Below are 14,395 nucleotides of genomic sequence, written 5' to 3'. Positions count from 1 at the left end.
ATGGACCGCTCGGTGCAGGAGCTGTTCCTCAACTTCATGATCGTCTTAATCACCGTGCTGTTGATGTGGCTGCTGGTGAAAACCTACCAGGACTGAACCATGGAGCAACAAGACTGGAGATGAAGAGTGAGAGGCTGAGGAGAGCTATGTGTGGAAGGAAGCCAGCATGGTTATAGCACAATCTGGTCCAGAACTCTAGTTTTCATATGAGGTCTAAACCATGACAGACAGCACAGAAAACTAGCCTTTGATCAGTGTATGTGAGATGTGTTTTGAATGAGGCCTTGAATCTCTGGCATGGAAATCACAGCAGAGCTGGCAGGATGATTAAAAAAAAAAATTAACAGGGCTTTAAGGCTCTAGTTTTTCACTGTGGGAACCTTTAAAGTGACACTGTAATGTCACTATAAACAGTATGAACACGTCACCCACATGACCTTTGACATGTTGAGCCATGCTGTTGTGGCTATTGTTCTATTTTTACTAAGTGATGAATGTGTCAGATTTAGATACTGTACCTAGTCAAAGAAGAAGACATCAACACAAATAATGAAACATCATGTTTATGTTCACTTCTTGCCATTAAACAGTCTTTAATTTGTTGGATTATTTTTCTCTGTTTCATAACACAATCATTATGCATTCATGATTTACACCACGAAGCCCACATTTTCTCCTCCGGGTTTCTATAACTTTTAGTTATTGTGCACTTTAAAGCTACAGAGTCTTGCTAAGGTGCTTAAGAGTGATCGTTGCATGTTTCCATCAAACAAGCGGTTGCTGGAGATTATCAGGTGATCTGTGAATTGATCCTAGTTGCATTATATCACATGAGAGGAGAAAGAGGGCATGCATGGATACATGACAGTCTGAAACAGAATAAAGGCAAGTAGTTCAAGGAAAATTCTGCGAATAATTTAAACAGTATTAAGGTGAAATTATTTTAAATTGTTTAATTAATAAATTATTAAAATTATAAATTGTTGTTGAGAAAAACAACAAAGAAATAAAAATCATGAAAATAATATAGAACACCATGACATTATTATAAGGAACCACAAATATGATTGACCATTTGCTAAAAAAAAAAAAAATCACATTTTCTAATCTGTACAATACAATCAAATAAAGCACATTTAGGTGAAAGGGACTTATGGGATATTTTGTTTGAAGCAGTGATCATACCAAACATGAAGCAAATCTTCGCCTTGTATCACTATTGCTGCTTTGTAGCCACTATGGCGCTCTTAAAATGATCTAAATCCAAAATAATCAGATTTTACTGTGATTTCATTCCAATACACAGACTAAAAGAAGGCTGCAATGACGACAGCAGGACACATACAGTCACGGAAAAAATGATTAGACCACCCTTGTTTTCTTCAGTTGATTGTTCATTTTAATGCCTGGTACAACTAAAGGTAAAGGTTTGGACAAATATAATGATAACAACAAAAAATAGCTCATAAGAGTTTAATTTAAGAGCTGATATCAAGACATTTTCCATGGTTTTCTTGATAATAACCAAAATCATCATGAAGAAAAAATGTCTAGATATCAGCTCTAAAATTAAACTCTTATGAGCTATTTTTGTTGTTATCATTATATTTGTCCAAACAAATGTACCTTTAGTTGTACCAGGCATTAAAATGAACAAGAAATTGAAGAAAACAAGGGTGATCTAATCATTTTTTCCATGAATGTCTGTCTAAAAAGTCTGAATTAAGGCTTGTCAGGTCTGTCCATGAGACAAAAAGACAAAAACAACTTTGGAAATCCTTGTTTTCTGACTGGAGTTCAGATCAATCAGGACTATAATATGCAGGAGAATTTATGACTTGAGTTCAAAATTGTATTTGCATTGCTCTAAGCAAATGATGCAAATCCTGTATTTACTTGTGTTTTTACACTGACTTTGTATGTGATCACACCACCCGAAAAATTGGCTTGATGTTTGGTGTGAACACACCTTAATATTGAGAAAAGGACGCTGAATTCCTCCAAAAGGCTGTCTGAACGGAGCCTCAAAAGTGTTACATTAGAAAGTCTCCTTTCCTATCTTATAGCAACGGGATAACTTACAGATGTACAGATACTGTGAGTTCTTCTTTGGGTGATTTTTTCTTTAAAACATACAGAAAAAGCAGAAAACAAAGATTTAGCAACTAAAATAGGATTTCTAAAATATTCTTCTTCTAAATGGGGTTCCTTCATGGAAGGGACCACATTTTGATTTGAACTACAAAAAGTTAAATCTTTAAATAAAAATAAATAAAAAAATAATCTGGGTCAGGTGCTCTTCATGTTATAATGATGATCTGTGAGAGATGTGGTGTAAGTCAAAGATGGTCGTTCTCTCACTCAGCTGTCCGTCATGCACACAGGACACTCGTGGGTACTTGCTTACATCATGTAACACACATGTATGAGTCCGCTCATGTGTGTTCATGAGTGTGTATCTGTTGTGTCCCCCCAGGGGTCTTTGTATCTGTTGAAGCTGATGATCTGGCAGTGAAATTCGGTGAGAGCTCTGGGCATGGGAGCCACTTCCTCCCACTGACTCCTCCCACTGTGGTACACCTGTACAGGCCACAAGAAAACACATCTTATGCTACCTATACATCAGAAGACTTTGAAAAGATTTGGAAAAGACTCCCAGAAAACTATCGGCTCACACCTTTTCACATCTAAAGACAAGTATTTAGAGTTTTTAGTCCCAGCCTAGTCTCACACTGAGATTTTAGACGGACTGTGAATGCTTTTAGCATTTTTTTTCCTACCATGCAGTTTTTCTTCCCATCATGCTCGTAGTAAAAACTTACCAAATGGAGGAGAAGCAGCTTTTGGCTCCAGCTGCTCTAGTGTGTGCAGTGGTTTGTGTTGAAAAAAAAAAACCCAACAACAACAAAAACAAGAGGAGAAGACACCACAAAATGCCCCCTCACAAAGCTGAAAAGGTTTCTGTTTCTGTTTTTCTGACATGAAAAGTTGACTATTTTACAGTTAAAAAAGATATGGAAGAATAAAGGAAAATTTAGAAATTAATTCATGAAATACATTTATGTCCTATTTAATTATAATGTGTTTAATTGTATAATTATATTTATCAGCTCTATCAACTTTCATTTAGTTAATCATACATTAATCATCGATTATTTATTACTTGATAATAACCAAAATCATCCATCCATCCATCCATCCATCCATCCATCCATCCATCCATCCATTTTCTTCCTCTTATCCGGGGCCAAGAATAAGCAGGGCATTCCAGGTGTCCTGGGGGACCCCGAGGCGTTCCCAGGCCAGGCGAGAGATATAATCCCTCCACCGTGTTCTGGGTCTTCCCCGGGGCCTCCTACCAGTTGGACGTGCCTGGAACACCTCTAACGGGAGGCCCCCAGGAGGCATCCTTACCAGATGCCCAAACCACCTCAGCTGACTCCTTTCAACGCGAAGGAGCATCGGCTCTACTCCGAGCTCCCTCCGGATGTCTGAGCACCTCACCCTATATCTATGCCACCCTACGGAGGAAGCTCATTTCAGCCGCTTGTATCCGCGATCTTGTTCTTTCGGTCACTACCCAAAGCTCATGACCATAGCTGAGGATTGGAACATAGATGGACCAGTAAATCGAGAGCTTTGCATTCCGGCTCAGCTCCTTCTTCACCACGACGGTCTGGTAAAACGCCTGCAACACTGCTGATGCCGCACCAAACCGCCTGTCCATCTCACGTTTTGTTCTACCCTCACTCGTGAACAAGACCCCGAAATACTTGAACTCCCTCGCTTGAGGCAGTACCTCTCTCCCCACCCAGAGGGGGCAGTCCAACGTTTTCCGGCAGAGAACCATGGCCTCAGACTTGGAGGTGCTGACTCTCAACCCAACTGCTTCGCACTGCAAACTGCAAACCTCTCCAACGAGTGCTGGAGGTCCCGGTCTGATGAAGCCAAAAGAACCACATCATCTGCAAAAAGCAGTGATGGAATTCTTAGGTCACCAAACCGAATCCCTTCCTAGGGATTCGGTTTGGTGACCTAAGAAGAAGGATCTCAAGACCTGCGCCTTGAGATCCTGTCCATGAAGACCACAAACAAAATCGGAGACAAGGGGCAACCCTGGCGGAGGCCAACACCCACGTGCTTGACATTGTGCCGAGTATGCGGACACAGCTCTCACATTTGTTCTATAGGGACCGGATAGCTCGTAGCAACGAGCCTGGTACCCCATATTCCCGCAGTACCCCCCACAAGACTCCCAGAGGGACACGGTCGTAAGCCTTCTCCAAATCTACAAAACACATGTAGACTGGATGAGCAAACTCCCATGAATGGTCATGGGAGCTGGTCCGTTGTTCCACGACCAGGACGAAAGCCGCATTGTTCCTCCTGAATCTGAGGTTCGACAATCGGCCGGAGCCTCCTTTCCAGCACACTGGAGTAGACTTTCCTGGGGAGGCTGAGCAGTGTGATTCCACGGTAATTGGAACACACCCTCTGGTCCCCCTTTTTAAAAATGGGAACCACCACCACACTCCACTGGCACTGTCCCATACCTCCATTGAAGAAAACAATGGTTTAATATTTTTTTCCATGACTGTATGGTGTTCAGGTCTTATAGCCTACTCTGTCTGTAAATATTTTGTATTATGTATCTAAACATTTTTCAAATAAACTGAGCTACTTCCAAATTGTCAATGTACCCCCAAGCAACTTTAGTACACCTGGGCTACAACTCCGTATTTAAATGCTCTCCTACCTGAACTTCATCAGTGATCTCGTCTGGCGAATAGTCTCCACCCAGGATGTAGATTCTGTCTCTCATGCCCACTGCTCCAGCATTGAACCCAGCACACTCAAATGACCCTTCACCCTTCCAGACACAGGTCTCTGGACAGAAACTGTAGACCTGATGGGGGAAAAAAGTCACACTTTGAACTCCAGGTTTAACTATTTAAACAGTCCTGCTAGGAAAACTGCCAAAAAATACTTTTTTTATGACTGACAATTAATTTATGGGTGCCCATCTGATGGCTCACCTTGTAAGTGGACAGGTCACAAAGGTGCAGTGTGTTATTAATTGACACTGCCTTGACCAGTGTAGCGTGGAAGAACTGGCCGAACTCTGCCACCAGGCGGCTCCACTGGTCCTGCTGGGCATCATAGCTGTAGAAGCAGTCCAGTGAGGGATTAAAAGAGTCTGTGATCTCGACCTCTGACCCCAGTGTGTAGATTACACTGCCACAAGCACTGGCCTCAGGGTAGAAGATGGCAGTGGGCAGCGGGCTGACTGAGCACCAGACTTGGGTCAGAGGGTCATAATACTCCACCTAGAAGGTATGAACACATTTGTACTGCTTGTAAAAAAAATATTGCTTGTAATAATAATAATAATAATAATAATACTAATAATAATAATAACAACAATACATTTTATTTGTTGCACTTTTCATTGTTAAAAGCAATGTTTGGCAATGTTCCGGAGGTGGTAGAAGGAGGTCTTGCAGAGATGTTTAATGTGGGCGTCTAAAGTGAGATGAGTGTCAAATTTTACACCCAGGTTGGTGACTGTAGATGACAGGGGGATGTTTTGACCAGAGAAGGTGATTCGTGTTATGGGAGATGACCAGAACTGGTGTGGTGTGGCAACTAAGATAACTTCTGCTTTGGAGCTATTCAGTTGGAGAAAGTTTTCGCCATCCAATTCTTTATCTCCTTAAGGCAGGTGCTCTGTGTTGATGATGATGATGATGATGATGATGATGATGATGATGATGATGATGATGATGATGATGGACCAGTTTTTAAATACAGTTGTGTATCGTCAGCGTAGCAGTGGAATGATATTCCATGCTGGCTTCCCAAGGGGAAGAGTGTAGAGGTTGAACAGGGTGGGGCCAAGAACCAACCCTTGAGGGACACCACAGATGACAGTATGTGTCTCTGACTTTGCCACTCCCTGGGGAATATATTCTGTTCTGTTCTAATGAATGGACAGCTGAACCTAAAGGAGCTCCTGTACCTCCAGCAGACTGGGGGCTCCCCCTCTGGATCCTTTGGCCCGTCCTCCAATGACGTAGACTCGATCCAGGCAGGTTACAGCTGTGTGTGTGGTTCTGGGCTTCAGCATTGATGGTGCAGGTGTGCAGGTTAGGGTCACAGGACAGAAGCACCAAACCTCATCCGTGGCATCATGGAACGGCTCGGCCACATGGAGACGGATTGCCCGGCAACAGTTCCCTCTGCAACCACCTGTCACAAACATCTAAGGTCCAGTAGAAAGACAAAAAAAAGGAGATCAATCTGAAGCTATAGCTCAGAGCATGATAAGAATATACAGTCATGGAAAAAAATATTAGACCATTGTTTTCTTCAATTTATTGTTCATTTTAATGACTGGTACTACTAAAGGTACATTTGTTTGGACAAATATAATGATAACAACAAAAATAGCTGATAAGAGTTTGATTTAAGAGCTGATATCTAGACATTTTCATGGTTTTCTTTATAATAACCAAAATCATTATCAAGAAAACCCTGGAAACGTTAGATATCAGCTCTTAAATTAATTATCAGCTATTTTTGTTGTTATTATATTTGTCCAAACAAATTTACCTTTAGTTGTACCAGGCATTTAAAAGAACAAGAAAACAGGAGAAAAAAAGGCTGGTCTAATATTTTTTTCAATGAGTGTATGTCGTGATATTTTTTTACTCAATACCCAGGGTTCCCACACCCTCCTGAACATCAAATTCAAGGACTTTTCAATTACTTCCAGGCTTTATTCCCTCAAAGTAAAGGACCCAAAATGGCAAGATTAATATCAGTTACAAAACTGAGCTGATTATTAGAACTTGTACAGACGCGGACAACTATTAAAAAGAGAGAGACTTAAACATGTGAAGACTTCTAAATGGTGCTGCGTCACATGAACGTTAAACTTTCACGAGGCATGTGGTGCATGAAACAATGATGCAACTGCAGAAGACACACATGCAGACAGCAGAACGTAGCCTTCAAAGTTAGGTAAAACAAACAAACAAACAAACAAACAAACATATTTTCTTGCACAAAATATACAGTATGAATTCAATCACCTTTAATGTCTATTTTCAAAAACTTCAAGGCCTTGATTCTTTCCCCCTAAAATTCACAAATGTCCATAGTCAAGGACCAGAGGGAACCATACAAACCATTCTAGATAATTCTACTCATTTGTTTGTTGTCCGATTTTACCTGATTTATCATTCCCTTACTGTTCAGGTGTTGCTCCTCCTTTTACATCTGTTCTCCAAACCGGTGATTCCTAACCTAAGAATGCTTTAAAAATAGGTTTATGTCCTGACTTCTTGAGGTCTCCAAAAGCTGCCAAGTCTCTAACTGCTAATAGGCCATGCCCACATCAAGGCTATATCTTGTAGAGGTGGGAATCTCCAGAGGCCCCATGGTATGATATTATTGCAATTTTAAGCATAATGCGATATGGTGAGTATTGCGATACAATATAATTTGATTTAACTGTTTGTATTTTGTGTCCACAAAATTAAATTCAATCAAGAATTGTTTTGTCAAATAAGAGAAAATTCTCAGTCTATTCATCTCACATCAGTCTTTTTATTTCTCCACAATGAGAGTCAAACCCACAGACTGACCAGCAAAGTATTCAGTCAAACTGAACTCAACTGATATCAAACATGTATGGACGACAACAACTGCAGCATTTTATCAAACTTTCCTCAACTTTAAGCTTCACTGCTCTGAATTATTTTTGAATGCAACATGAAAAAAGCCTAACTTTGCAGCGTTATTTCGACAATTTCCCGACACAAGTCCTGCCTATAGATTCCTGAGATCGAAAAAACGAAAATGGCAAAAATACTGACGACCCACGACGGAATGCTAAATACCAATACTTGGCCGCCATAAATTGATATAATATTGCCCACCATAATATTGCAATACTATGCTGTATCATAAGGAACCTCTGCTGTAATTAGTGGCAGGTCTCAAGGTTCAATCCCAACAACCTACCTTCTCAGCAAAGCTGGTCAGGTAGGACCCTGGTGGGTCTGGCATAGTGGCTGTCCCTGCTCCCTGCCCTGTCCCCAGCTCTTTCCACTGGTCTTTTTCCAGACAGTAGCAGAAGGTGTGACGAATCTCTCCGTTCTCCTCCGTCTTGTGGATGTAGATGTAGCTCTGTGTTGAGGCTGGCCTGGCGTCAGAGAGCAGGCCACTGTACTGATCCTGCCGGCTCTGAGCCTCGGAGAGTAGGGCTAGACAGGACTCATTATCGCTGAGGAGATCATCTGAGTCACGGAGAGTCTGAGGGAGAAGGTGACAGTGACACAGGAAGGATGTCACAATCATAAAGCCACATACAAAGTCATGGAAAAAATTATTAGATCACCTATTTTCTTTAATTTCTTGTTCATTTTAATGCCTGGTACAACTACAATGACTTTCTAATGTAACACTTTTGAGGCTCCGTTTAGACAGCTTCGTGGAGGAATTCAGCGTCCTTTTATCAATATTAAGGTGTGTTCACACCAAACATAAAGCCATTTTTTCTTGCGGTTTGATTACATACAAAGTCAATGTGAAAAAAGTCATAAATTCTCCTGCACATTATCGTCCTGATTGATCTGAACTCCATTCAGAAAACAAGCATTATCAAAGGGTTTTTTTGCCTTTTTGATTTATGGACAGACCTGACAAGCCTGAATTCAGACTTTTTAGACAGACCGTCATGGAAAAAATTATTAGACCACCCTTGTTTTCTTCAATTTCTTGTTCATTTTAATGCTTGGTACAACTACAGGCACATTTGTTTGGACAAATATAATGATAACAACAAAAATAGCTCATAAGAGTTTAATTTAAGAGCTGATATCTAGACATTTTCCATGGTTTTCTTGAAAATTACTAAATCATAAGTATAGTATAATCCCAAATATTGTACATGCAGGGTGTTCATACCTTCAGCGCAGTTGCAGGTAGATGGTGGAGTCTGGTCAGAGATAACAAGCCCGGCAACAGCTTTTTCCTTCCAGAGAGATCGTGGCTTGTCCATCTTAGAAGTGACACCACCACAGCCTCCTCACTGGGCACGTTAAGAGAATCTGACCTTAGGCACGCCTCCAACACATTCAGCTACAAGAAACAATTGAAATAGTAAATACCGAGCGAGTTCAGTCAACCTTTTTTAATGTGAGATGGAAGATAATACGTTTACATGTGAAATAAAAATGTCTTTTTACACTATTATCACTGACAAAGGTCCTACTTTGTGTTTTTCTAAGTGCAATTATTGGAACAAGTAGACACATAGTACCACATTTTTATCAATAAACTTGATGAAATTATTTTAAAACATTTTATAAAATAAATATATCTTAGAATCCTACATCTATATATCTGAATCATGACATTTTCCCTCACCATATGGAAGATTAAAGAGTGGCTAAAAAGGCTGAAATATATCAACAAATGTTGTTGCTTTTTGTTTTTTATAGGTCAAATTGAAAGGATGCTGTCATTTTCACAACATTCTCCTTTAACATGGATACATCATATGTTATAAATCACCAAGAGTTAGATAAAAAAGTGAAATTTTACTGATTATGAAATATGATTTGGAGCTGTCAGACAGAATGCAGACTCCTGATTCATAACATATAAATATGTTAATTAATTTCAGCAATGTATGAATGTAATAACAAATAATCTACATTCATCCTTATATAAGCCTTAGATAAAATAACTGTCAGTTTTAAGAAGCACCTGCATATCCAGAAAGTCCTGGGTTTTGGAAAGCTCAGAGAAGTTCTGAACCACAAATTCGTTGGCACTTTGGAGGAGGGAGGCCGAGCCGTAGGCTTCAGCGATGGAGAGGAGGGACAAACAGTTACACAGATCCATGGTTCCTATCAGGAAGTTGCTGCATGCTTGGGACAAGACTGACACCTGGGGACACAAAGAGTACATATTTAAAAACTGCAACTTGGATACAAGTAAGCAACTGTGTAGGGCTGGGCGATATATCAATATAAAAGATATATCGATATATTTTTAAATGTGATATGGAATTAGACCATATCGCATATATCGATATAGTTCAAATTTGCACCGTGATCCTTGATCCAGGCAAGCTGCAGCTTTTATTTAAGATATTTTTTTTATTTAAATGTGCACTTTATGGAGCTTAGATTTTTTTTAAAAAGGGTACTCCTGTTGTTATACAGTATTTATGTTCACTTGAACGGTTTCAATAACTACTTGTGGCATGTCATATTTAACTTTGACTTTGACTGAACATTTGCTCTCACTTTGCTATAAAAATATCGAGATATATATTGTATATTGATATTCAGCCTAAATATATCAGGATATGACTTTTGGTCCATATAGCCCAGCCCTACAACCGTGTCTTTTATAAATGGTAAATGGACTGGCTTTGTATAGTGCTTTTCGAGTTGTGGCAACCACTCAAACCACTTTTAACACTACATGGACCAATAACAATAATGACGCTGTAAGTTAACCAGTAGTAATAGGTGCTACAAATGCTAATGAAACATGTGCTGTGTTCCAAATCACATACTTTTTCCTTTTAACTGCAGCTGCCCTTACAAAGTACGTAATGTTGCATGAAGTATACAAATGGGATATGCTACTTATATCTAGAAAAAGAAAAAAGTAAGAATGGTTCTCTTTCTACCTGCAGAAAAGAGGCAAGCTGGAACAGCATGTCCACATTGCTATCAGTGATGAGTGTCTCTCCAGAATAGGCAAAGTCCAGGAAAGAAGCCACCGCCACCGGACACTGGTTACCTAGAGTCACTGAACCATCACCACGCTCTCGCATATCCACCTCAAACATGGCCCTAAACACAGAGCAGTAACACATCATATAAGCAGATATATGGATGGATGGATGGATAGATAGATAGATAGATAGATAGATAGATAGATAGATAGATAGATAGATAGATAGATAGATAGATAGATAGATAGATACAGTCATGGAAAAAAAATTAGACCATTGTTTTCTTCAATTTATTGTTAATTTCAATACCTGGTACAACTAAAGGTACATTTGTTTGGACAAATATAATGATAACAACAGAAATAGCTGATAAGAGCACAATTAACACTGCTTTTAGTTAATTTATATATGTGGATATAGGTATATCTGGTTGCATGCATACATGTACTATGTAGGCTGCATATAAATATTTGTGTTTGTGCATGTGTGTATATACAGTCATGGAAAAAAATATTAGACCATCCTTGTTTTCTTCTTGCTTTCTTGTTCATGTAATTCCTGGTACAACTAAAGGTACATTTGTTTGGAAAAATATAAAGATAACAACAAAAATAGCTCATAAGAGTTTAATTTAAGAGCTGATATCTAGACATTTTCAATGGTTTTCTTGATAATAACCAAAATCATTATCAAGAAAACCATGTAAAATGTCTAGATATCAACTCTTTAATAAACTTATGAGCTATTTTTGTTGCTATCATTATATTTGTCTAAACAAATGTACCTTTAGTTGGTCTAATATTTTTTTCCATGACTATAGATAGATAGATAGATAGATAGATAGATAGATAGATAGATATATAGATAAATAGATAGATAGATAGATAGATAGATAGATAGATAGATAGATAGATATATAGATAAATAGATAGATAGATAGATAGATAGATAGATAAATAGATAGATAGATAGATAGATAGATTACCTGAAGAAATCACTGCATGCGGCAAGAACACAGCGATGACAGGGAAAGCTCTGTTCCTGGACATTAATGGTGAAGTCAAACAGCAAGCCTCGCTCCCTGAAAGATCTGAGCACGCCCAGCAGCTGAAGCCCATGTGACTCAGGCACCCGCAGCAAGGTCCGGGACTCTGGGACACCGTTGCATTGGGAAGGTTTACTACTGGGGGGGCTGCTGCTGGAGTTGTGGGCGTTGGTGATACAGGACGATGACTCTTGAGGTTCATCCATCTTCCTAAATTCTGACAATATAAATAGAAAGAAAGCAATCAAAGATCATAGTGCTTTTTCACATAACATAGTGAGTCTGAGCCTGTTGTCATATATTAATTGTATATGTGTAAGTGTCTGAGAATTAGAGGCACAGAGACATAAGAAGATATTACTGAGAACAGTTTGTGTCCAACAAATTCAGTATTGTCACACAAATACTCAGTTAAACATACAGATATTAGCCAACACACTACCTTAGATAATGCATTACTGTTAAAAGTCAAACATATATAAGTAGCATAAATACATGTGAAATATGAAGGTATGTAGTCTGAAGCAGGACATGCACTACTCACAGTGTCAGCACCTCGGACAGCTCTCTCTCTCTCTTTCATCCCAGTCCAACTTCCGGAAGCGTGAAATCACGCGATGACTCGGGCAGCTTGTTCTTTATTGGCGGTCTTACTTGTCGGTAACATCATACTAGCTTAAAGTGCTTTTTTGTTAATAATTATCAGATAATGTTTATCTCGCGTATAAAAGCCCTCGAGTTGAGTGTGCATGTATGTGGTTCTTTGTTTGCGTCAGGGGATGCGCAATGGCTGCTGGGAACTGTAGTTTTCTCCTATTGGTCGCCTTTTCCCAGCCTATGGTGGTTAAACCTCAGTGAGAGGGTGCTCATGCGTGTTGGTATTTTCTCTGCAGATATCCCAGTCGTTTTTTAAAATTATAATATTTGTCTTTTACAAACTGTACATTAAATGGTCCCTGAAGTATAAAAACTAAAACTAAATGCTGCAACCATTTCCACAGCATTTAATACTTTTAATTTAAAAAAAAGTAAAAAACAAAATTGGTGGTATGGGATACCCTCTACAATTTCTATGGGAGTTTTCTACAATTTCTTGAACAATTTAATGCCTGGTACAACTAAAGGTACATTTGTTTGGACAAATATAACGATAACAACAAAAATAGCTGGTAAGAGTTTAATTTAAGAGCTGATATCAAGACATTTTCCATGGTTTTCTTGATAATAACCAAAACCATTATTAAGAAAACCATGAAAAAATGGCTAGATATCAGCTCTTTAATTAAACTTTTATGAGCTATTTTTGTTGTTATCATTATATATTTCCAAACAAATGTACCTTTAGTTGTACCAGGCATTAAATGAACAAGAAAGCAAGGAGAAAACAAGGGTGGTCTAATATTTTTTTCCATGACTATATATACACACATGCACAAACACAAATATTTATATGCAGCCTACATAGTACATGTATGCATGCAACCAGATATACCTATATCCACATATATAAATTAACTAAAAGCAGTGTTAATTGTGCTCTTATCAGCTATTTCTGTTGTTATCATTATATTTGTCCAAACAAATGTACCTTTAGTTGTACCAGGTATTGAAATTAACAATAAATTGAAGAAAACAATGATCTAATTTTTTTCCATGACTGTATCTATCTATCTATCTATCTATCTATCTATCTATCTATCTATCTATCTATCTATCTATCTATCCATCTATCCATCCATCCATCCATACATAGTTATCCTACATAGTGCATGTATGCATGCAACCACATATACCTACATACATATATGCATTAAGTAAAAGGGATGTTAATTATGCTATCTAAAGATAACCAGACAAACAAACAAACAAACAAATAAATAAATAAATAAATAACACGTGAACTGAAGGGACATAACTGTGGCATAACAGGCCGTGCATGTTTAGAAAAGTGAGTCACTGTGGTGCAATGCAACTCATCACCACTGGGTGACGTTGCCTTGCTGCAAAACAAAATTTGGTATTATGTACAAAGCAAAAGCCTCTGAATAAGTTAATGTGAATTTCCAGCAATGCTGCAGTACCGTCTCACCACCACAGTGCTGCTGACCAAATAACACACTTTTCTGCCTGGAAATGTTGATTACAAAGATACAAACAGTAAGCTTTTGTAAACATACACGACAACGCGTGTTACTCCTGGTAATAATAATACATTAAATTACATACTGGTATAGGTAATTATTCATTTAAAAGAAAAATATATATAAAAACACGGACTCAATCACGAAGTAAACACACACAAAACAGAGTGCTATTATGAAATAGCATTTCAATTAATTAACCACCTTCCTCCACCTGCATTATTTATATTAATAGACCATCCTTTCATAGTCGCACTAACCCTTAAAATCAAATGCCCCATTATTAATTGATTGAGAGTAGGGCCAGCAATATTCGTCAACTGAACAACATAAACTAAGGCCATGACTCATTTGCCGTTTTTCTTTTAGGTCTGGACTATATAGATCAGGGATGGGCAACTGGAGGCCCGGGCCCGCATACGGCCCGCATATTTACTTGAAGTGGCC

The 14,395-nt window shown here is 38.7% G+C and overlaps 2 protein-coding genes across 3 annotated transcripts; one reads left to right on the top strand and one right to left on the bottom strand.

The window, feature by feature from the left end:
• LOC131970335 (sarcolipin) lies at positions 1–96 on the top strand. Its single transcript, XM_059331705.1, has one exon. It carries the CDS (start codon positions 1–3, stop codon positions 94–96), a length of 96 nt encoding a protein of 31 aa, XP_059187688.1.
• A 1,554-nt stretch (positions 97–1,650) lies between these two features.
• Positions 1,651–12,828, bottom strand: kbtbd3 (kelch repeat and BTB (POZ) domain containing 3). 2 transcript variants are annotated; one of them, XM_059330431.1, is made up of 10 exons: positions 12,352–12,828; positions 11,748–12,024; positions 10,715–10,880; positions 9,778–9,960; positions 8,974–9,147; positions 8,029–8,319; positions 6,020–6,262; positions 5,037–5,327; positions 4,757–4,906; positions 1,651–2,580 (listed from the first exon to the last, which is right to left on the bottom strand). In XM_059330431.1, exons 2-10 carry the CDS (start codon positions 12,011–12,013, stop codon positions 2,446–2,448), a joined length of 1,899 nt encoding a protein of 632 aa, XP_059186414.1. In that variant the 5' UTR covers positions 12,014–12,024; positions 12,352–12,828; the 3' UTR covers positions 1,651–2,445. The 2 variants fall into 2 exon arrangements, with proteins under 2 accessions (XP_059186414.1, XP_059186413.1); XM_059330430.1 differs by having other exon boundaries at positions 11,748–12,828.
• Between the last annotated feature and the right edge of the window lie 1,567 nt (positions 12,829–14,395).

This window comes from Centropristis striata, chromosome 4, assembly GCF_030273125.1.
Source record: "Centropristis striata isolate RG_2023a ecotype Rhode Island chromosome 4, C.striata_1.0, whole genome shotgun sequence".
In the NCBI taxonomy this organism is placed as follows: Eukaryota; Metazoa; Chordata; class Actinopteri; order Perciformes; family Serranidae; genus Centropristis; species Centropristis striata.
The sequence above is the reverse complement of the archived record's forward strand: the minus strand, read 5'-3'. Positions and strand labels throughout refer to the sequence as shown.

What these genes read in the sequence shown, in the direction of transcription:
- LOC131970335 (XM_059331705.1), top strand. Translation starts at nt 1, where the DNA reads ATGGACCGCTCGGTGCAGGAGCTGTTCCTCAACTTCATGATCGTCTTA.
- kbtbd3 (XM_059330430.1), bottom strand. Translation starts at nt 12,013, where the DNA reads ATGGATGAACCTCAAGAGTCATCGTCCTGTATCACCAACGCCCACAAC. An exon ending in AGGACTTTCTGGATATGCAG is followed by an intron (nt 9,148 to 9,777) that starts GTGCTTCTTAAA and finishes TGTTTCTTGTAG; the next exon opens with CTGAATGTGTTGGAGGCGTG. An exon ending in TACCTGCAACTGCGCTGAAG is followed by an intron (nt 8,320 to 8,973) that starts GTATGAACACCC and finishes CTTCTCCCTCAG; the next exon opens with ACTCTCCGTGACTCAGATGA.